We start from the raw sequence: 23,002 nt of genomic DNA on the forward strand, positions 1-23,002 counted from the left end.
GTTTTTACACTGTATACGACTGCTGGACAAGTATGCAGTATATACTGTATACCACATGCATGCACTACACAGTTTTGAAAATGGTCTAAGATGGCTGGAAATCTGCAAAAACTTGGCAACACTACAGGGAAAAGGCTACGCTTAGAAGAGGTTTTGTCTGTGTGAGCTCTCAAATTGTTCTCCCAGTCTTTCATTATTCTTCTCATCTTCATGTCAAATCATGTCAAAGCAGTGTTACATTGCCAGCATAACATATCAAGACATAAAGGCAGATAATAAACTACCCACCATCCCCTTGTGTCTTCGCTTGAACAAATTCGCTCCACTCTCCCAGCACTTTGGAGAAAGCCCTCACTCTCAACTGGTAGAGTGTGCTGCTGTTGAGTCCCGTCACATCTTTGGTGGTCTTGTTTCCATCATCTGTGTCCACCCAAGGGTGAGTGCTTCCCTGGCCAACTGGCTGGTACTCTATGATGTATTTAACGATGCCTCCATTTGGATTCTCGGGGGGCAGCCACTTCACTTGGATGGCCGACACAGACAGGGTCACAGCCTGGATGTTGCGAGGGGATGAAGGACCTGAGAGGTGCAGAAGCAGTGTGATTGTAAGAGTCCTCAAAAGTGAATCTTCTTCATTATGCTCAAACATAAAGCTCGAACCACTTTGAGGTGTTTAGCACGTGCTCTGATAAAGTTACTGTACCATCAAGTCTGTCAGCTGTTGATGCAAGCATCTTTCCTCAATTTACAAAAGGTTTGTGGGCAGAGAGAGAGTCACCACGAAGCATCAATCATGCTCTAAGAATCTAACTGTCTTTTCACAATCAGCTTGTACAGTTACTGCAAACCTTACAGCCTATGATGCACAATATGTTGTGTAAAAGTGCTTATTTTCCCACAAACCACCACAAGTGCACCATTTAGTAAACTGCAGTTTTTAAAGCTTGTTCCTAACAATCAGCAGAGGTCTTAGTTACCCTGGCCTTTGATGAGGAAGTGGTGGGGTATGGAGAGCGGCCCGTGGCTGCCACAGTTGATGAGGCGCACCACCACGCTGTATTCTTGATGATACTCCAGGTTGTGGAACTTGGTGGAGAGCACACTGAGCCGGGTGTTCAACTCCACCAGTTTCTCATTGTAGGGCGGCGGCGCGAAGAGCTGCACTAAAAAGCCACTTGCTGTGCTGCTAGTGACGCCGCTGTTGGCGGGCAGTCGCCAGCGCACGGTCGCATTGCGGCCCTCCACTGAGCTGATGTCAATCTCAGGTTGAACTGTGGGCTCTGTGGCGACAGAGAACACAGGGTGAGCTGAGGAGAGCATCAGCTCCATGTGCATTTCTCCACATTAGAGAAGGAAGAAGGAACGCTACCGCAGGTCCTTCATCCCAACAGCAATCAGACTTTACAATAATAAACTGTAGCCACCCGAGTGCAATAACCTCTCTTTGAAAGTGCAATAACCTTTGCCCGCTAAATACCTCACGTATTTTTGCACATGTAAATATTATCCGTTTTTTTGTGTTTACTATTTTTTCTCTTGTACATTACTAATTTTTCTACATTTTAGATAGCTCTTTTTTTTATTATTTAGCTATTTATTTGTTATTTCTATTCAAATCTTTTGTATAAACCGTTGAGCGTGTGTGTGTTGGCTGCTGCATGATTGAATTTCTCCTCTGGGAGATCAATAAAATCTTCCATTCTATTCTATTCTATTCTATTAAGCCAGTTCTCTGATATGATCCCAAACGGCACTAGACGTTTTCTTTAACCTATTGTCCTTTGCTTTCATTATTTAAGCGGTTAGCTGCATGAAACGGAGGGCAGCAATAGTTAGTACTGTTAGCTCAAGACAACAGCTTGGAATCTTGGGAGATTTCTGTTTAAAACTCTCTTTCCTAGGTGGAAGATCTTCAGCATCCTACATGGGATTAAACAACATAATAAAATGATAAATGGCTGACATAAAACCAGAAATTCATAGGGATTAGGTTCTATTTTGTTATAAAATCCTCATCTCTTGCTGTTAAATGTTGATATACTCCTCTTCAGCTGAAGAAAGTCTCTAAACGCATTACTTTACTTTTAGATAACACCATATTTGCGTAGGAAATTGAATATGAATGTCTTTTCCACGTTCATTTTACAGTTTTAGCTACTACTCGTAGGATGACAATTTAAAGGGGACATATTAGGGGGGGGTCACTTTTTGTACTTGAGACCATATCTTTTAATAAATATGGACTCAAAAACTTTAAGATAACTCAGCATTGTTTCTTTGTTGAGCAGCTAAATCTGAAAACATGCCATTAAGAATCCGTTCACTCATAGCACTATGACATCACAGACCCGATCAGAGTAGAATAAGCCAACTTCACTATTTTTATTATTCAGCCTCTATTTATAACAGTATGTGAGCTGTCCCCAGTGCCATCAAACAGGGATATTCTGTACATCTCATATGTTTCACATCAGTATGAGTTCATGTGTTATTTGTTGTCACTGAATGTTCTTTTTTAAAATTATCATTATTGTTATTATGTATATTACTTTGGAAAGTTATATCTTTGTTTAAATGTGCTTTATAAATACATTTTACTCAATAACTTACTATGTGATGAAAGGGCTCATCAAAAATCTATCGTTTACTTACAAAAATTTGTTTATATGCTTTTACAGAATGATGTTTGTCATGCAGAAGTTTTTCTATTGGTAGTTTTCCACTAGTGTATGATATGAATACTTCATACACCCCATTTGCTATGTTATTTATGTGCAATACGTGGTCCCACATACGTCCTGAACACGATAGTCTGGCCAGCCATCATAATTATTGTCCTCCTCGGATATAAGGAATTATTCTGGTTCCTCTGGGTTCGACTTTAATTTCGAGAGGGCAGTAATGAGGGACGCAGCAGAGACTGCCTCTTTACGCTATTGGACAGGCATCTAATCAATCAGAGAAATGAAGCATATGACATAGAACATAGGGCACCAGGCTAAAGTAATAAAATACATGCAGTGGAATAGAAATACTAGTTAATGACGGTCGTTGGCTTTGCAGCAAAAATATTATTGATGCAAGGTGTTATTAGCAATTCTACAGCCGTCTCGGCTGTTTTGAATAACGGCTCTTGAATGCTCCTCAACGAGCCATGGCATAAACCCACTCCCATTGGTTCACTACATTCCGTGGTTCTGAACGGGAACGGTACCAAACTCATTTCAACGAGATGAATGGGTATGGCTGACCAGGCTACTGTTTGATTGTCTGGAGACTTCTTTAATGTCTGTTCCCCCACATGTTATACTACTATAACTAGGCTGTGATGGTTTTAAGCAGGAGATCAGTGTTCCCATATAAAGAAAGAAATAACGGTTATATTTTACACATGAACCAAACCACATATTGCCAGAGTCCAACTTGCTAGAACAATGCAGTGTTGTACTCCACACAAGGGACTTTTTTTTTAAATGTAAATCTTAGATATTCTCTCTCCCTCTGCACCACATTTATTTTTATTTTTTTTCAATTATATTTTTATTTGTTTTTAGCATTTTAAAGACATACAGGACAAAACAACAAAGCAAAATCAAAACAAAAAGAATAAAATAAGAAATGGTTACCTAAAGTAAAAGGACAACTTGTAAATCAAATACATAAATAATCAAATCAAATAAACCATGGTCACAGTGCGTATATGTCTCTTTTGTGCACAGAATCCTGGCATGGCCAGCCATGCTGGATGAATGTCAGAGGTCCATAAGCTGTTGCCATATTCTCAGAAAAACATCCCCCTTATTTTTTAGTGTACGTGCGTTGTTCCAAACGCAAAGTGTCATTCTGCATCACATTTATTGAGGAATTAATCTCTATTCTTTCCAGTTTATTATTAGATTTATTGCTGCTGATATGTGTTGATTCTTCCACTCAGTTTGATCAAAGAAACAACCACAAATCCTTTTGGCCACTGGAATATTTCTTTATTAACCCAAAAAGAGTTAGTCAGATTTGTTGCTAGGAAAATGGATAGCTGCCTCCCTGTGGCCAAGGAAAAACACTTCATTGCTGATGCTCTTACCGAGGAAAGCTAAAGATATCAATGTGCTCGCCCCCAATCTACGTACTGTCTCTCTGAACCGAAAACCGCAAACATAACTTGGTTCCTACCGGGACAGTCGGTTTCCATGATGGCCTCCGGTCCCGAGACCCCCTCTCCTCCCTCCCCGGGGCGAGTCAGCTGGACTTTCACTTGGTAGCGTGTTGAAGGCTCCAGGTTCATCAGAGTGATGGGCTCTTTGTCACTGTAAACTATTAGAAATATCTATCAGCATACATGAACGACACAGAATTACTTCTTGCTGACTTTCTTGGCTAAACTCAGCGTATGTTAACCAACTTGCTTGAGCTTCAGCTGTGCAGTGGGAATTAGGGATGGGCGATATGGACTAAAAAATGTATCACGATAATTTCTGGCATTTATCCCGATAACGATAAAAATTATGATAAAAAATAAAAATAAATCTATCACCACATTCAGTCTTTGGAGCCCCCCAAAAACTGCTCTAAAAGAATACTAAATGCTACTAAACTACATAAATTGAATTAATAAAAACCAATTAAATTAGTACACCTGTACTGCAAAATTGTAATGACTCCTCGCTCTCAGATCCGCCATGTTTGTTACACAAAACAATTTTTCTTTCTTTCTTTCTTTCTTTCTTTCTTTCTTTCTTTCTTTCTTTCTTTCTTTCTTTCTTTCTTTCTTTCTTTCTTTCTTTCTTTCTTTCTTTCTTTCTTTCTTTCTTTCTTTCTTTCTTTCGATGTACGATGTGCGTCGATTTAATGCAGAACCATAAATCAGGCTTTACACAAAAACGTCATCAACGGGAATTTATCGTTTTTACCGCGAGATGACAAATTCTTACCGTGGGGAATTTTTTTGACGGTTTATCGTGAACGGTAAAATATCGCCCATTCCTAGTGGGAATTAAGTAAAAACTAATCTGTGACTACTGAAAGTGACTGTTTTACCTATAATGGAGGACCAAGAGCCTCCATTTTCCACAGGCTTGTAGAGGAGTCTGGTTGAGATGATGGGGCCATCTCCTCTGTAAGACTCCACCGGCACCACCATCAGCTGCTTACTCCTCTTTTCCAGCAGTTTTGGGGCAGAGGTGGGCACTGGAGGCTCTGTGTAGTCAATTTACACACAAATTAGTATTGTTCCATCCATTTGTTCAATCTGATCCTTGCAAATGTTGCTCAGTATAAAAAACGCCCATGCCGACCTTTAATGGTGAGGTTGAAGTTGCGGGAGTCCTGGCCTCCATTAGTGGACACCCTGCACTCCCACAATCCTCCCTGCTGAGCACTCAGGCGAGAGATCTCAAACATGGCAGTGCTCTTATTAGAGTCTGTGATGGTTTGAGAGGCCTGAGAAAAAACATGTAACATGGTGGATGAGTGCACATAAATGGTAAAAAGTTCACTTTTACCTCCCATGACTATTCATGCTTTTCCCATAAAAATGTCCAAAAACAGACACATTCCTTTGTTCCTCTGGGAAAATGATGATACAGTCCTTTTTTTGAGATTGATTATTTTATCAAGGTAACATCACAGCAAGAATTACAGAGAAAATGAACTCATAAATTCTAGATAATACATGTCAGGTGCTGCAGAGTACAGCCTTGTGAGGTCAGACCATTGTGTGGCTTGACATTGTGATCACCATTTCACACTTCCAGGCATCAAATTTTCAACAAATGTGCAATTTCTTTCATAAATGTATACTTGTTCTTACTAAAATAAGCTGGTTGTATCCTTTTTTTTGCAGCTGAGGACTGATTTAGGACATGAACCGCAGAAGGACACACTACCCAGAGCTGCTAATTATGATTCGTAGTCCTATGCTAATTTGCCTCATTTAGGAGGTATGCCTCTGAGGCTACTTAGGGTAAAGATAAAAAGAGTGGTCTGAGGGAAGAGTCAGTCTAGAGAGGGGGCAAAACAGCTTGTCATTATCTGAATTGGACTCTGTTTGTCAGTTCCTCAAAAGGTCACTAATTATCCAGCTGCCCAGCAGCAGCCTAGATCTCTGCTGGTGGGAATGTTCATCATCCTTTTTTCCCCTTAAGAAATAAATCAGTAGCCTATCTGTAAACATAACATAGACCTCTCTTCATTTTGCATTTTGGTTTGGAAACAGATGACACTAATGAGTTGTTATATTATTATTTGAGCATATCATTTTCAAGTGGATATGGGGTGGTTCCTGGTACCACAGTAGCTATATCACAATTGGAAAAAGTCCCCACTTTCAAAACTACAAAAAAAAGTCATACTGTTTAATTTTACTGTAGTTATGTGGTCTTTATTTCTCATCTGCATTTGAGTAATCTGGTATAACGTATTGGGGGATGAAAATGCCCAGATGGAAACAGTTTGTTGGAGGAAATCCATCCGACCCAACAAGCATATTTAGAAGCATATCTTCCTGAGGAGGCAACACATCGCTCCAATCACTCTCTTAAAATCTGTGTATTGCTGAAATAGATACGGTAGTCATGTTATCAAAGATAATAATATGGCTAATTAATCAGCTTACTTCTTTATCACCAGCTGATGAGGAGCAGAGAACTGCCAGCTCTCTGTGAGTGTATTTTTATTTAGCTGATCCTACATCTATATTTGTTTTCTTTCCACCACTGTGCTTATCTGTTTGAGTTGACTTCATATTCATAAATGGACTGCTGCCCCGATGGTGTTTGTAGCTGTTGTGTCTTGCACAAATAACATGTGGCTGAGCATGTGTCTAAGTGAATGCTTGCAGTCAAGCTCCCCAGTATTGAAATCACAGAATCTCTATTTCTATATCAGCCAGTTTGTGCAGCAGCACAGATACTTCGATATACAACAACCTTTAAATTTTACGTTCCATCAGCACATCTAATTTATTTGATCTTTTAAAGGAGCATGAGGCTCCTTTTAAGAAATGAGACTCTCTAGCGCCACCCTTCACCACGACGGCCGTCGGGGGTACTGCAGCCAACAGTGAAGCCGGCACGGGAGAACGGGGAGAACGTGCATGCAGCGTCATTTGACGTCACATCCGCAGGACAGCGCGGGAAACTCGCCCCCCGAATTGCAGCACATTTTGCAGCACACAGCCTGTTCAAGGCAACGGAGATATACGCTAGAGGGCTCATTCTTTTTGGTTTGGAACGCTTCATCTGACATTATTATCCTACTAGAAAACGTAAAACGTATACAAATTTTTTTCATAAATCCTGCCTCAATCCTGTCTCATGCTCCTTTAATCTTTACAAACCTGTACTTTTTTTTAAGTGATTTGTTTTTGTTTTACTTTCGCATCTGAGGATATTGTGTTACGTGTGTACTTTATGTTACTCTTATCAGGCAGCAGGGACGTTCGTGTGAAGTTTGTATGGTTCCCTGGCTTTAAAACACGTTTCCACACAGGAAATAGTAAAAACACAATTATGTTTGATAAAACTCATCAAAGACTAAACTGTTTCACAAAATCTTAAATTGTTGTAAACTCAATTTGTATAACTGACAGTAAGAACACGGTGTCTTTATTTATAACCTCTATAGAACCTGATAGTTCATCTTAGTATAAATACATATGCTTGCATTGGATCCAGTTTCGGTATGAAAAAAAATAGAATCCAGTTTTATTAAAAGTCTACAACCTACATGACTGCTATAAACACCTCTACCTGCCTGACCCTAACCGTAACGGTGCACAAATCTCAGCTTGCTTCTTTAATCTGTTTACATGGATGAAGGATCACGTCCTTAATCTTAACCCAGCTTAACTTCCAAAGGCCGAAGTCCATCATTCGTTTAGTCTCCTATACGCATAAATATTGGCTTTACTACTGTTACAAAAAACCTGTGTGTCATGTTTGATGATCAGATATCGTTCCCTGACCATGGTGCCTCAGTGTCTCAGTCATCCTGCTTTGCTCTTCACAACACTCAAAAAATAAGACCATACCTGACTCAATATGCAACTCAACTTATGGTAAAGGCATCATTGCGTCAACGCCCTTCTAGCCGGCCTTCCAGCTTGTGCAATGAAACCACTACAAAAGGTCTAGAAGTGGCTATGTGTCTGGTCTTTAATCAGCCTAAACACGCACATGTCACACCTTTGCTTATTGGGCTTCACTGACTACCTCTGGCTGCTTGAATAAAACAAGTCTGTACTTGATCTCGGGGTCTACACCTGCCTGTATGAACTTGATCAGAAAGGCTTATACCCCCTTCATGAGCAGGAACACAAACTAGCTTTGCCTTCTCTTCACACAAGGCAATCACAGTCAAGACTCTTCTCTCGTTGTTCCTCAATGGTGAAACAATTTACCTGTGGCCACAAGAGCAGTCATGCTCTCTACATGAAGGAAGCTGTTGAAAACTGTCAACTTCTGTCATGAACTTCACTCCCCCTTTAACTTCCAGAACACTTGACTGTCTTATTAGTGACACTTAACTGCAATTATTTAAATAGTTTTATCTCCACTTACTTCGTGATCTACTTTGTTACTGTGGCTCCATTGTATTCCTCGGTTCTGAGTTGTTTTGGATAAAAGCGTCTGCTAAATATACTGTAACTTGTGGTCGTCTTACCTTGACCACAGTGCTGTCGAGCCTTCGCAGCTCAATGCTGTCATGACCGGGCAGAGGGTTCCCTGTGGCTGAGCAGAGGATCTTTGGGCTGGAGTTCAGATTCAACTCTAGGTTACTATCCAAGTCCAAAATCTGAGGAGCTCGATCTGGAGAAGGAAGTAAGGTATAAAACAATGTAAAAACAAAAACAAACAGACAAAAAAAACTGGAGGAAAGACGACCTGCAGGGGAGGAGTAGGTGCCTACCCCCCCTTCTTCTCTCTTCTTCTTCACTTTCCTTTCTTGAGATCAACCCTCAGTTATTAATTATAATCATCTCATTACCATCATTATTCCCCCTTGTTCTTGTAGTTTCTTGGGCTGGTCTGCCCCTTCATTTTCTTTTCTGTGCATGTTTGCAGGCCAGAGTTTCAGGAGCTGCATGCTGCCCTGCAGTCCCGCCCTCTGATCATCCCAGTGTTTGCTTCCACCTGTCTGTATAGATGTCTGTTGGATACCTACTGACATCCTGACCTGCAGTCCCCCCCCCGACCACCTCAGTGTCTGCTGTCTACATCTGTTTATATAGTCAGCCCTGTAGTGCACCAACTAACCATGTATCAGGCATATGTACATAGAACTCTCAGTTCTGTGGCTCCCCTCTCTATGTCCTTCTTTTCTCTTTCTGGTCTCCTTTTTCCTAGTCTACCCGGCTGCCCCCCCCATATAAGCCAGGTCCTGCTCAAGGTTTCTTCCCTCCTAAGGGGAGTGTATCCTTTCCACTGGAAAGCGCCTAGAGACAACTTGTATTGTAATAGACGCTATATAAATACAATTGAATTGAATTTAGTAGCAGCCCCATATTTCAGAACCTCAGGTTTTTAAATAAGATTCCTGTTTTTGTTTGAGGAACAGAACCGTTGAAAATTCAGTTGCGGATACAAACTTTCATTTACTGTAAGTTTCAAAACACAAAGCTTCAAAATGTTTTCTTTCTGAATGACTGCATGTCATCTAATTATTCCACTGAATCCGACACATGCTAGAATGCCAATGTAAAATGCCAATGTAAAATCTGACTTTATGTGACTAAATGTGAGACTACATATTTTTGAATTGTGGTACTGTATCTATGATGGAGGATAGGGCTGGGCGATATGGACCAAAAGTCATATCTCGATATTTTCTAGCTGAATGGTGATACTCGATATATATCGATATTTTTTCTGTGACATAATTGGGGTTTCCCCCAAAGCATTATAGCATAGCATCTCTGTTAGCTTCATTTTTTTCTGAGGCAAACCCTTAAAAAACCGTCAGTTTTAATACAAAGCCTCGTGCCAAATGTCACACAGGTACCTTTATTAACAGAGGTCTGCACAATATCAAAATGTATAAAACAAATGAAATAAAAATAAACTGCCTGCATATATAGAATAAAAATGCTTCTTGAATAAAATAAAACAAATATCCCTTTCCTGCATAACAATTAAATTAAAATACACTGTGCAATTAATACAATGTAGACGCTAACAGGCAGACTTTTCCACTGAACAGTCCAATTACACAGTTGTGCAAATAACAAAACATTTGTGCAAATCTCAAATAAAACATTCAAGTCAATTTGTCACAAAATAAGCTATATCAAAATCATTAAAAAAAATAATAAATAAATAAATAAAAAAAAAGGCTATATCGATATAAACGATATTGTCTCGTACCATATCGCGTTTGAAAATATATCGATATATATTAAAATCTCGATATATCGCCCAGCCCTAATGGAGGATGATTGAAATATAAATGAAATAATGACGTGTAGGAACATTATTGATACCACAGAGGAAGGTGAGCATCATGAGCATGTGATAACACACACCTGACTTCTCGCAGCTCTGTCCTCTCCATCCTGCTGGACACTGGCATCCACTGAAACGGTTGCACACGCCTCCATTCTGGCATTCACAGCTCAGCCTACAGTCTGGTCCATACATGTCACCGTGGCAGGCTGAGCAAAAGCATTCATCATAACAGTTTTTAACATTTCATTTTGATGTTTCATTTATGTAAATGTGGTAACGTTGCGCGAACCTCTCTCACAGCGGCTTCCAAACCAACCGCTGGCGCACGAGCAGCCGTAAGGGTCTGGTAGGCAGAAGCGTAAGCCTGTGCAGTTGCTGTTCGGCTCAGAGCCACATGACTCCTGGCAGTTTCGACCAAACATTCCTTCTCTGCAGGCTGTAATACATCAGAGAAAGGCAAATTCAGTAATGTTTATTTAAATTCCTTCACTTTTGCTGTATCATGCCTTCATCCGTCTTGCAAAACACCATCAGTGCAACCGTTCTGCCAGCGTGACTTGCCTGAGAAGCTGCTTCAGTGTTTTTTCTGCAGCACAATGTTTCAAAAATATTTGCTGACAATAAAAGTTAAATTGTGTTCAGTGGAACGTGAACAAATCCGAAAGATAAAAAAATAAATAAAAATCACAACATTTATGAAGACCAGCAATGAGAAACTTTACTAGAGCTGCATCCAAACATTCTGGTTTTCAGATATTTATTTGTCAGCTTTGGAAATATTGATAACATATCATTTTTGCCTGGACACAGGAAGACAGCGCTCTCACTGGCCGTGGATGTTACCTGCAGTTCACTATATCTGTTGAAAGGAAGACTACATGTTAAAGACCTCAGCCATATAGCACTTGTATTGTACCAATATCATAGTTGATATATATGCTGGGGTGCACACAAGGTGATACTTGAGGGCCAGTCTACTTCACGTTTTTGATGTTCTCCTGCTTAAACCAACCTGATTCTAATCACTGCTCTCTCATCGGCTTGTCATCAAGGTTACACAACTCTATCAGGGTTGTGCTAAAGCAGGAAAAACATCTATAACGTGCAGTAGACCGGCCCTCCAATAGTGGCTTTTATGCACCCCTGTATATATGACATGATACTATATTATATTACAGACTGAAATTCTAAATATTTATAGTTTATATAATATGAGCTGTGTAAAGCAGGGTAAGTCATTTCTGCATGGTATCACATGTTGATATTTGAAGCAAAACATCAGCAAAACATGGGGCGCTAGCTCCTCCTCCCTTCCCCTGCTCCCAGAGAAAACACACCCCATCACCAACTCTCCTGGCTATAAGCCTCGTAAACCTTTATGACTTCATGTACACTAGCAGCAACCCTGGTCCTCTTGTAGATTTGATGGAGCGATGTTTGTGATGAACAAGTGGGGCAGATAAACCACCTTCTGTTTGTTTCCCGTTTACAGAGCCAGGGCTGTGTACGTTGACCAGATTAAACTTGTATTTATTTATTTTACAGTGTACTCAAGTGGATGATGAGCATGAAAAAAGTGTTTGAAATCAAGTACACTCACTTGCCCTGCCTTTAAGAATTTGATACTAGCAGCCCACTCAAAAAAGCTACCAACAAAAAAAAAAGTCACTGCCAATCATACAAACTCTGTGTCTACGAAACCACTCTGTTGTATGTTGTCCACACTGAAGTCTGACATTGCCCCGTGGAAATAACCTCAGACCTCTGACTGTAGTGTATATGTTTCTAAAAAAACCAAACATCATAGGTCTAGGTCCATGTGTTTGTTAAGACAATAATATCTCACTTGCATTGCTTCAAAGGGAGAAGCACACAAACATCACGCCTACTCATATGTTACATCTGGATGTAATTGGATGATAGTTACTGAAGAAAAAAAATATTTTGAACACAGGCAATACTAATATTTTAGCAGAGACAGTAAAATAAATGAAGACACCATTTCCTTGAAGCCCCAATCGGGCAATCATCCTCTATGTGAGCAATCTGAACGTCTGAGAAGATTCATCTTTCACCATTTCAAAAGGAATCTGTGAGAAATATGTTCCTACTTGTTAGTTTTTGTTCTTACTTAGTCTGGTGATCAAGCTTTAAAGTGAATATGAGAGGGGCTTTGATAGTAACAACAAACTGAGAGGGAACATGTTATTTTCACATTGTTTCAAAGCCGTCACATCTTCAAAGGACATATGATTACGTATGGTGAGAATGCATTTGAAATACCCCTCCTTCAGCTGTTATCTTAAGATCGTGGAGAGGTTTGTGTGCCTGAATGATTCCCAGGAACTACAGTATGTTGTTATGGGCAACTGCCCCTGGCATGGTCTCCCTAGGCAAATTGATCCTGGGGGATGAGCCAGCAGGAGAGGATTAGGTTTCATACGGTCAGGTTACAACATGGAGCGTAGTATCCCTTGCCTGGGCATCGGTTGCAAGGGTCCCATTCATTATCCCTGGCGGCCAGCGGCCAGACCTTCACCTATCAAGCCCAGCGGCTCAGTCTGAGCAAAACATGAGGGTCCACCTTCCCATGGGACCCCCACCTGTGGGAGGGTGGACGCATGGATGCATGGATGCATGGATGGATGGGTAACCAAGGTAAAACCATATCTAGTTGGCTATAGCTTCGGTGTTGTTGTACTGTTGTACTGACTCAGCTAACACCGGTGAACAGAGCAGAAGGAGACATAATTTTCAACATTTTCATGCGCGTTTAGATTGTGAAAATGGAGACAGTCTAAGGATAAGGTCTGAAACTAGGGCTGTTCGATTAATCGATTTTAAATCGTAATCGCGATTATGTAATTAGAACGATGTTAAAACATGAAAATCGTAAAATCGATTTTTCACTTTTTTTGTTTTTTTACCTTGTCTGCACACATATTAATGATTGATACCATATTAATGATTGATGGAAATACCTCTCAATACCTGCGACAAGTGCCCCATTACACACCTCTACCTCCTTCATGGGTTGCATTATTATTTAGCATGCAAAGACCCAGTTTAGTTTAATTAGAAAATGTCTTGTTTTATTTAATTGGAAATATAACTTTTATTATATTTTTTAAAACTTTTTTTCAACTTATTTTACAGAGTTTTGCACTTTATTCATTCATTTTTGGTTTAATAAGAGCAGTTTGCACTTAAAGCCCAATGGGGCAAATGTTCAATAAAAAAACAGCACATTTGAAATCATTTCTTTGCCTTTTGTCAATTCACAAAATAATCGTAATCGTAATCGAAAATTGGATTTTGAGAGAAAAAAATCGAGATTTTATTTTTGGGCAAAAGCGAACAGCCCTATCTGAAACTAAAGATTTTGGGCAACTTTGGTCTCAGTGCAGCTGGGGGGGGTGCCTTTTGCAGTCAACAAACGAGAAATTAAAGATTACATGCCTTACGTGTCCATTTAAATGCCTTTACAGTTAAACATGATAAGATTCATACAATTACCACTGCCTGTATAAAAGTAAAATGCACTGGTATCTCTTTTTGAAGAAGAGTTATCTGACTTTAAACACACCCCTAAAGTCCTTCACTCCTTCTGTCCACGTCACTCATTGATTGAAACACACAAGTTATTATATCTGTGAAAGGTTGCCTTGAATATCATACAAACCTGTCTCGCAGCGCGTTCCCATGAATCCTGGAGGGCAGACACATTCTCCATCCATTTCATGACAAACGCCACCATTAAGACAATCGGGGCAATCCTTGTCACAGTATGGGCCCCACTTCTTACTCGGACAATCTGCAATGAAATACAGTTTTCTTAGAGGATTTACAGTTACTGTAGGGCAATAATTATCATTACAGAGCATTCAGGGGTATTTTTCTCACTATATAAATTAGAACATTTTTCACATATGTAAAAAAAAAAGTCCTTTCACGGATTATTATTTAATTAATTTGTATTAAATTGAATATCTATGTCAAAAAGATTTTAAAAAGTATATCACATAATTAATATCAGACAGATAATAATAAAATACAAACAAGAACACATCATCAGATGAATAACGACAGCTGAAGAAAAAAATAGCTGGTGATGTTATCAATTATCTATTTTTTCGATCACATACCAGAAGAGAAAACACTTGTCATATTCGTTACTTGCCAATTAAAAGGAGCTAAAGATTTATATGTTCAAAAGTCTAATTGTTTATTGTTTGTTGCTCATTGATTTGGGATTAAAGGGACTAATTTACATTTTTTTTAATTTACATACAATTAAAATGATTAATACCTTCCCATGCACATGTGTTGTCTCCACGCTTTTCAGCTATTGCAAGTAACACCCAGAACACATTTCTCTGTTTAACAGACCTCTAATATTTGTGAGTTGAGTATCATTGTGTATTTTATAGTTTTAGTTGTCGTGTCTCACAGTTTATAGAAAATAATCTGTTATTTATTACTGAAGATTCTCCAATATATGATTTGCGATCAAAACATACAAAAATTCTCTTAGTGTGTTGGTGCGTGCGATTTAATCAATTTTCTTCCCTTTCCACTGCTCTCCACTCACTCTGTTGTTATTGGTTACCTTCCTAAACCAATCAGATGTGTTTGTGCCAGTCAGTTGATTTGATTTTTTTTGATTTTTTTTGATTTGTTTATTTGCACAACATAAAAAACGGTACAAAAGTTTAAATAAACATAAAAAAACATGAAAATATGTGCAGGTGAGAAAGGAAGCCCTAAATGGGCTTATTCAAAGTTCTCACCAGGAAAAATAGATTGTATTGAACTAATAGCAAGAACAAAAAAACAAACAACAAAAAAAAAAAACAGCATTCAAAAAAGATGGATATAAACAGACAATTTCTCGGTGTGCACGTGCAGAAGTGAGTCCACATTAAGTGGAAGCACTTCTAGACGCTTGGTCAATAAGGCTGGTCTTCAATCTCTGTTTAAAACTATTAATAGACAGTGAAGATTTTGCGATAAGTATATGAGAGTTCCAGAGTGAGGCACCTCTGTCTTTGATGGAGAACTGAGTGCTATTGGTACGACTGAATGAAGAATGGAGATCCTCAAATTGTCTGGTATTATAGTTATGAATTTGCGAATTGGTCTTAAAAAAATCTTTGAAAGCACTTGGAAGCCTATTTGCAAGATAAGTGCATTTGTAAATGAAAGCACATGATTGAAGTATGTTAATATCATAGATGGATAATAAATTTAATTTTTTAAACAAAGGGGCAGATGGGGCCAAATAGGAGGCAGAAGTAGCTATTCTTACAAATTTCTTTTGAGTAATGAGTAATTTGTGTAGATTTGATGAATATGTGCTTGCCCAAACAATGTTGCCATAAATGAGATAAGGATAAATTAAACTGTAATACAGAGTAACGAGACAAGCCTGATGGACCAAACCTCTGATTCTTCTGATGATACCAAGGGATCTAGAGATTTTGTTAGTTACAGAATGTATATGCTCTTTCCAGGACAAATTCTCATCCACAAAGACACCTAGAAATTTGGTGGATGAAACCTGATTGATTGCAATACCACCAATAGAAATCTTAGCTTTTTGCGGACAATATTTTTTGTTTTTACTTGCAAATACAATAAAATTAGATTTGTTAACATTTAACGACAACTTGTTTGCAAGGAACCATTTTGAAAGCATTGCTATACCAGAATTAGCTTGCTCAATAAGTGAATCAAAATTTCTGTGAGTTAGTATCAAATTGGTATCATCAGCAAATAAGATTGGTGTAAAGGATGAAGATACAGTAGCCAGGTCATTTACATAAATGAGAAATAAAAGGGGTCCTAGTATTGATCCCTGAGGGACTCCACACGACATCTTAACATTGGACGAAAAACAACCGTTGACATGCACATATTGTTCACGGTTATGAACATAACTAGACAACCATTTCAAAGTAATATCATGGAAACCATAATGATGTAATTTGTCAAGTAAAATAGTATAATCCACAGTATCAAAGGCTTTGGAAAGATCTATGAAAATGCCGAGAGCAAATTCTTTATTATTAATAGCAGTATAGATTCTTTCCACCAGTTGTAAAAGGGCCATATCTGTGGAGTGATTTTTTCTAAAACCATATTGATGCTCGTATAAGATATTGTGTTTGTTTAGATGGTGCAACATTCTGTTGTAAACCAGTTTTTCCAATATTTTTGAGAAACATGGTAAAATTGATATGGGGCGATAATTATTAAAGATTCTTGGATCTCCAGATTTGTGCAGGGGAATAACTTTGGCAATTTTTAAGTCTTGAGGAACCTCCCCAAATTGCAGAGATAAATTGAAAATATGCATAAGGGGTTTACTAATTGAGAAAGACACTGATTTAACCAATGAAGCAGCAATATCATCGTGACCAGCTGCTGATATCTTCAAATTAGAAATTAAATCTAAGACCTCTGTTTCGTTAGTATCTTCAAACTGTAAAATAGTAGGGAAATTGCCCTTAATGTAATCTAAATGATTACTACTTGAAACTCCCATATCCTTTGAGAGAGAAGAACCCACATTTGCAAAGAAACTGTTAAATTCATTTGCTATATCGGTAGGGTTATCATGTATCTTTTTACCATTCTTAAACTGAGATGGGAGAGGGGCAGTACACTTTTTTTTGTTGAGAAGTTCGTTGACAACCTTCCAGGTGGACCTAATGTCTGACGATTCTCTGAATTTATTTGAAAAGTACAGTTTCTTAGACATCCGCAATAGATGGATGTATTTATTTTTATATTTTTTATAGATTGCAGAATTCAGTGGAGTAGGATTAGTAAGAAATTTTTTATACAATTTGTTTTTTATCATAGAGGATCTTTTGAGACCTGTTGTAAACCAGGGCTTCCGAAGACCTTCACCAGTTTTCTTCCTGGGTTTAACCAGGGGAAAACAATGATTAAAGGCAGAATTAAAATAACTCATAAATGACTGATAAGCAAGTTGGACAGAAGAATGTTCATAAACATCGTCCCAGGTAATGTTGTCAACCAACCTCTGAAACTTCTCTGTATTTCTTTTGTTAAAGATTCTAAATTTAAAGTTGTAGTTATTTTCCACATGTTCACTTTTAATTGGCAAAGAAATATGGAATACAGGAAAGTGATCCGATATATCTGTTATCAGAATACCTGAATGGGCAACATTATTCAAAGAATTTGTGAAGATATTGTCAATAAGAGTGGCAGAATAAGTGGTCACTCTTGTTGGTCTATAAATCACAGGAAAAAAACAGTTAGAGTACATGGTATTAAGGAATTCAGTAATTGCTGCACGTTTCTTAAATAAGTCAATGCTCCAGTCCCCTAATAAATAACATAATTGCAGTTGCCATGGCTACAGAGACAATGGGAGGATGTTTCTTTTTTGACTTAATCGTGGAGGGGTGGGCTTAACAGGGGGGGTGGGCTGACCTCATGTGGGAAATAGATGCATGGACAGAGTTGATCTTCCAATTGAAGTTTAGAAAGACGATCTTTAGGTAAAGTTAATAATAGTATCAGCAGAAAGTGTCCTGAGAAAACTTAATAAAAATCTTGGAAAATACTCCTACTGTTCTTCCAAAACTTTGATGAATTGCTTAATCAATTGCTCACCGCCTAAAATGACAGCTTGACAGCTTGAAATCTGGGTATGTGAGAGTTTAGGACAACTTGAAGCTTGTGAAAGTCAGGAAGAGTATAATACAAGCCCTTTTAAGTCAGATGTTTTCAGTCAGTGGGAGGTCAAGCAGCTGTTTGATCTGAAGAACTCGTATTTATCAAACTCTGAACTATACTGAATAATTCTTGTAGTAGTGTCTTGTGTCAAGAACGAAGGACTGTGGAAGAAAGGTTGTTAATCCTCATCAGACTGGAAAAGTTCACAAAACCACATGTGAAGACCTTTGACTGCCCCAATCCACCAGTGGACAGCTTGTGTACAAATAGAGGAAATCTAAGTCCTTTGTAAACCTTCCCAAGAAGTGGTTGACCAGTGAAGGCATTCCAAAAGCAACAATGGTTAGAATGTCAGGGTCAAAGGGAACACTGCTTTTCATCTGCAATTTGTCAATTTGATGAATAACATAAAATCAAGATGGCTACTTAAAAATGTTTTGCGGACAAACAAGACCAAAGCAAAACTTTTTGGTTTAAATATGAAGCATTGTAGAGAGCTAGAGGAAAATACTACATTCTAGTACAAAAAACGTATTCCATAAGGGTAGCAGGGCCATGGTTTGGGGCTGTTTATCTGTGTCTGTGTCAGGACAGTTTGATAAGATTTTCACAAAAATGGACTCCGTTTACTGGCAAATATCCCTTTAAATAGCAACAGCATCATTCTGAGTCTCAAGAGACGGTGGGTGCTGGCTCAAAACAACAAATCCATGCATGCCAGTAGTTTAGTCAAAGGTATAACCATAATCCAACACAAATATTGTGTAAAGATCAAAATTGAGCAGTTTGTGTGAGGAAATCAACCAACGGGCCGGAGGTCAATCTGTTTTGTGAAGACAAATGTGGTGAAATTCCTCCGGGCTGGAATGAGGAACTGATCAACAATTCCTGGAAATATTTAGTTGATGCCGGTCCTGTTAACGTACACACACTTCTGTCTCACAGATATGTAATCTTTCTTATTTCAGTTTCAGTTTTATGTGATTGTTTTTTTTCATGATTTCTCTTGATGTTTTCATGACGTATTAGGTCAGATTTATTCAGAAATGTAGAAAGTTCAGCATTTCGAGCACTCTTAAGAGTTTCAATTTGGAGCACTTTTACAATGTTTTCCTGTGATTTCTGTTCATTTATTTAAAATTGCATCACATTTAATAAAATGCACTTATGTTGCCAAAAACATTTATTTAAAATGAGTGTTGTTGTTTTTTTACTTTATTTTTTTTATTTATGAATGTGGATTTAACAAGGATTTAACCAACCTCTTACAATCAGCCTCATCCAGGCACCGTGAAGAGGGCTGTCCCCCACGTAGCTGGCGCTGTAGATGCCTTGATTGGCAAAAGCTGCATTCTCCACCGTCAGTACAGCCGTGTGATTAGTCAAATCACTCCAGTGAGTCATGTAATAGTAGTTTCCTACACAAAATTGATTACAGAACAAACATGAAATCATTTTTTTCCTGCAAAGGCTTTTATGTGTATTGTTTCTTAAGTTCTGAGTCTTACCATTGTACTTCCAGGTCACGTCTCTCTTTTCGAAGTTGACAAGTTTCATTTTAAGGTTTGCTGTCTCTCCTTTGTCAACGGTCAGTGTAAGGGGGCTTGGCATAAAATTAACTGAAAGGAATGCAAAGATACACAGTTAACGTCTGGAGTTGTCATAACACCAATACTGTACATGTAGATGATAAGCAATTACAGCAGGTTGCAAATGGTTGGTCCAAACTGGAAAATCTCTGCTGAACAAAAGAAAAAACCTGAAAGTAAGCTCCACATACCTCGGCCAAAGTTGTTGATCATTGTGATGGTCTCAAGAGGGGCCCCCTCCTTAGTGGATTCACAGTAGAAGACGCCAATAAAATCCAATTCCCGAAAGTCTCTGGCTATGGCCACCTTGTTCACAGGCCTATGGACTTTAAAACTTGGCTGTTTGGGAAATATGAGGATTTTGTTGTCTCTCTTGACATCCAAATGGACGTTGGTCTGGCTGCGTTCTCCAATGATACAAGAAATGTAGAAGTGTTTGACGTGGTTGACGTCGGCTGTAAAGATCATGGTCAAGTCGATCACAGCATCTGTAGGACAGGACAGAAGTAACTCTCTGACATCATCATAGGTCATTTTGCTTTGCCACTAAAAGCCTTGGCATAGATCCACTGAGTCATAAAAAGATTAGCTTTTCTCTAATTTAGACAAAACAAAATGCAGAAGTTAATACTTGTGTCTTCAAGTCAAAACATGATTAAAATGGTCTGAGTCTTAGTATTAGGCAAATACTACTTCAGATGATCAACAAATAACTTTTTCTATAATTCAAATAGCAAAACAGAGCCAAAACCTGATCAATACTAAGTGTTCCCATGATTAAGTAGTTTGTAGATCCACCTTCAGCGGCAGCAACTTCAAGCAGTCATTTCTGTATGACCATCAGACTCTTACATCTTGTGAAGGAGTTTTGGCCAAGTCTTCTTCACAACATTCCCTTCAGTTTATTAACGTTTTGGACAATTGATTAAGCTCAGCTCTGCTACAGTCCTGGCACAACATTTCCGTTTCCGACAATGTTCCAGCCAACTGGTCATTGTTTTTCTAATTGTCTTCTTAGACTAGGCTTTTTTTAAATTATTATTATTATTATTATTATTATCTTTTAATTCTCTTTATAAATGCCTTTTTTATGTTGCATCCAAGTGGAAAAGGCTTCAATCACCATGACAACTGTAGCACTTTTCCTGATTTCAACCGATATGGTCAAGTTTATGGCCAACTCAATGATTGCAAAGTACCCATTTAATGTGATAAAACAATCCAAAATTATTAACCCTGCAGTCAATCCTTCCAAACGAACCCTGCTTTTTCAGTCTACCGTTAATTGTGTCTTAATGGACTTGAATATTTAACATATTCAATACGCCCTATTGGTACATAGATATGCTTCTTATTTATTAATTTTTCAACCTTGGGTTAAACTTAATGGGGTATCAACTCCTGGGAAAATTTGCAATCGTCTTGAATGCTTTCCACTTGGGAGCTGTCTTTCTCCCTGTAGGATGCTGAACTCCTAAGTGTTTTAAAATGACTTTATAACTTCTTCCAGATCGAAGTGGAGCAACAGCTGCTTCTCTAAAACTGTTGCTAATGTCTTTCCCCCTTGGGATTGTGCTAACACACCTGAATGTTCAAGGCCAGCAAGTTTCCAAAAGACCTTCTTTTATAGAGCTCTGCACTCCTGCTGTTGATCTGTTCATTAAGGGCTGATGACTAGCAGCACTTGGCTACAAATGTACCCTCTTAAATCTTGTGGAAACTGTAACGGGGGAGCTTACTGTTGTTGCATAGTTAACAAATATATGTGATGCTTGTTTTTCTGAGGTCAAATTCGCCTAATTCAAAGACCCACTTTAATCAAATTATTTTTATTAACCCCCCGCTCCCCAAACACCACCCTCAAACAAGAAAAACTGTATTGCATTAAAAGAGTGGTTAGTAACTTTGCACATGACTATAGAGGATGTTGTTTTCACAGGATGAAACAGTCACACATCTGGGCGTGAATAATTTGGTTTAAACAATGCAGGGAAGAAATGCATTATTCCTAAAACCACATGTGACATGACACGAGTAAGGCTCAACAAAGACCATTAAAAAAATGTTATTTAATTGGTTTGACTTTCTATCTTCATACGGTCGCTTTATAACTCATTCTCAATGTAACATCTGTTTTTCAAATATCTATTGCCAGCTCAAAATGTTTGTATTCTGGCTCTCCATCCAAAACATTCTTGTTGTTGATTTTACAACTACTTTTTAATCCCATGCTAGAAAACAGAGTGACTGAAAGTATAGACAAGAAAACATGTAACTATTTTCGGTTCTCTTGAAATATCTGTCATAATTCTGACACAAGTGACACTGACTGAGCTGTTAGTTGAAACCATCGGCGTCGCCAGACAGATTTTACTGGGGCACGTGCCCCAGTATTGATCTGCAGTGCCCCAGTAAAAATTTCACCAGTAAAAAATGAATTTCGGAGTTTTAACTCCACATAGAATACACCAGTGTTGTGCATGAACGCATTCAAATGAACGAATAATCCTTCTCATTTCACCAGCGAGCGGCGCGCATATTTAAAATGCTCGACGAGCCCGGTGCAGTCTTTACGAATGAAGGCTGATTTATGGTTCCGCGTTAGACCAACGCGGAGCCTACGGCGTAGGATACGCGGCGTGGTTCGCGTATGTTTCGCGTCGCCGCGTACCTTACGCTGTAGTCCGCGCCGTCGATTTAACGCGGAACCATAAATCAGCCTTGACCAGTGAAGAGAGAGACGTTGCAGACGCAGCGTCAGCGAGCCGTCAGATGATGATCCGCTTGTCATTATCTGCAGTACTCGAGTTATAGGGGGATGAGGGAGGATGGCATCCCCCCTGAAATAAAAACAGTAAAAATCATCCCCCCTGTAAAACTGCCATCCCCCCTTTCCATCCCTTATGTCATTTCATCAATGAATGTGGTTTTACTGCTATTTCAACATTCAGAGTCATCACCAGAAAAATAACACCATAAAAATAACTTATTTGACAATTTTCACCTGTTTCAAGTAAATTTTCACTTGAAATAAGTAGAAAAATCTGCCAGACAAGATTTATCTTCTTATTACAAGCAAAAAAAATATTGTTCCCCTGGCAGATTTTTCTACTTATTTCAAATGAAAATCTACTTGAAACAGGTGAAAATTGTTGTTTTTTTCCAGTGATGAGTCCTGTTTTAAGTGTAATAAGATTTTTTACTGAAATGAGAAATTTTAACTAGAAATAGAACAAATCATATTCTTATTTTGAGTTTTTG

General features: G+C 38.5%; 1 protein-coding gene across 4 annotated transcripts in view; it reads right to left on the reverse strand.

Moving 5' to 3' along the window:
* The window catches only part of tie1 (tyrosine kinase with immunoglobulin-like and EGF-like domains 1), a 43,181-nt gene that overhangs the window by 18,668 nt on the left and 1,511 nt on the right, over positions 1-23,002 (reverse strand). For 2 of the 4 annotated variants that reach the window (XM_061738709.1, XM_061738708.1), the window contains exons 2-13: positions 19,933-20,229; positions 19,661-19,771; positions 19,415-19,570; positions 14,122-14,253; positions 10,729-10,875; positions 10,517-10,645; positions 8,659-8,804; positions 5,292-5,436; positions 5,035-5,193; positions 4,171-4,311; positions 978-1,280; positions 289-579 (exon numbers count right to left, since the gene is read on the reverse strand). In XM_061738709.1, coding sequence (XP_061594693.1) covers positions 289-579; positions 978-1,280; positions 4,171-4,311; positions 5,035-5,193; positions 5,292-5,436; positions 8,659-8,804; positions 10,517-10,645; positions 10,729-10,875; positions 14,122-14,253; positions 19,415-19,570; positions 19,661-19,771; positions 19,933-20,229 — 2,157 coding nt within the window. The remainder of the gene's footprint in view (positions 1-288; positions 580-977; positions 1,281-4,170; positions 4,312-5,034; positions 5,194-5,291; positions 5,437-8,658; positions 8,805-10,516; positions 10,646-10,728; positions 10,876-14,121; positions 14,254-19,414; positions 19,571-19,660; positions 19,772-19,932; positions 20,230-23,002) is intronic. The other 2 variants (XM_061738711.1, XM_061738710.1) reach the window with 1 other exon arrangement.

The sequence above is a fragment of the Cololabis saira genome, chromosome 13 (genome assembly GCF_033807715.1).
Source record: "Cololabis saira isolate AMF1-May2022 chromosome 13, fColSai1.1, whole genome shotgun sequence".
NCBI lineage: Eukaryota > Metazoa > Chordata > Actinopteri > Beloniformes > Belonidae > Cololabis > Cololabis saira.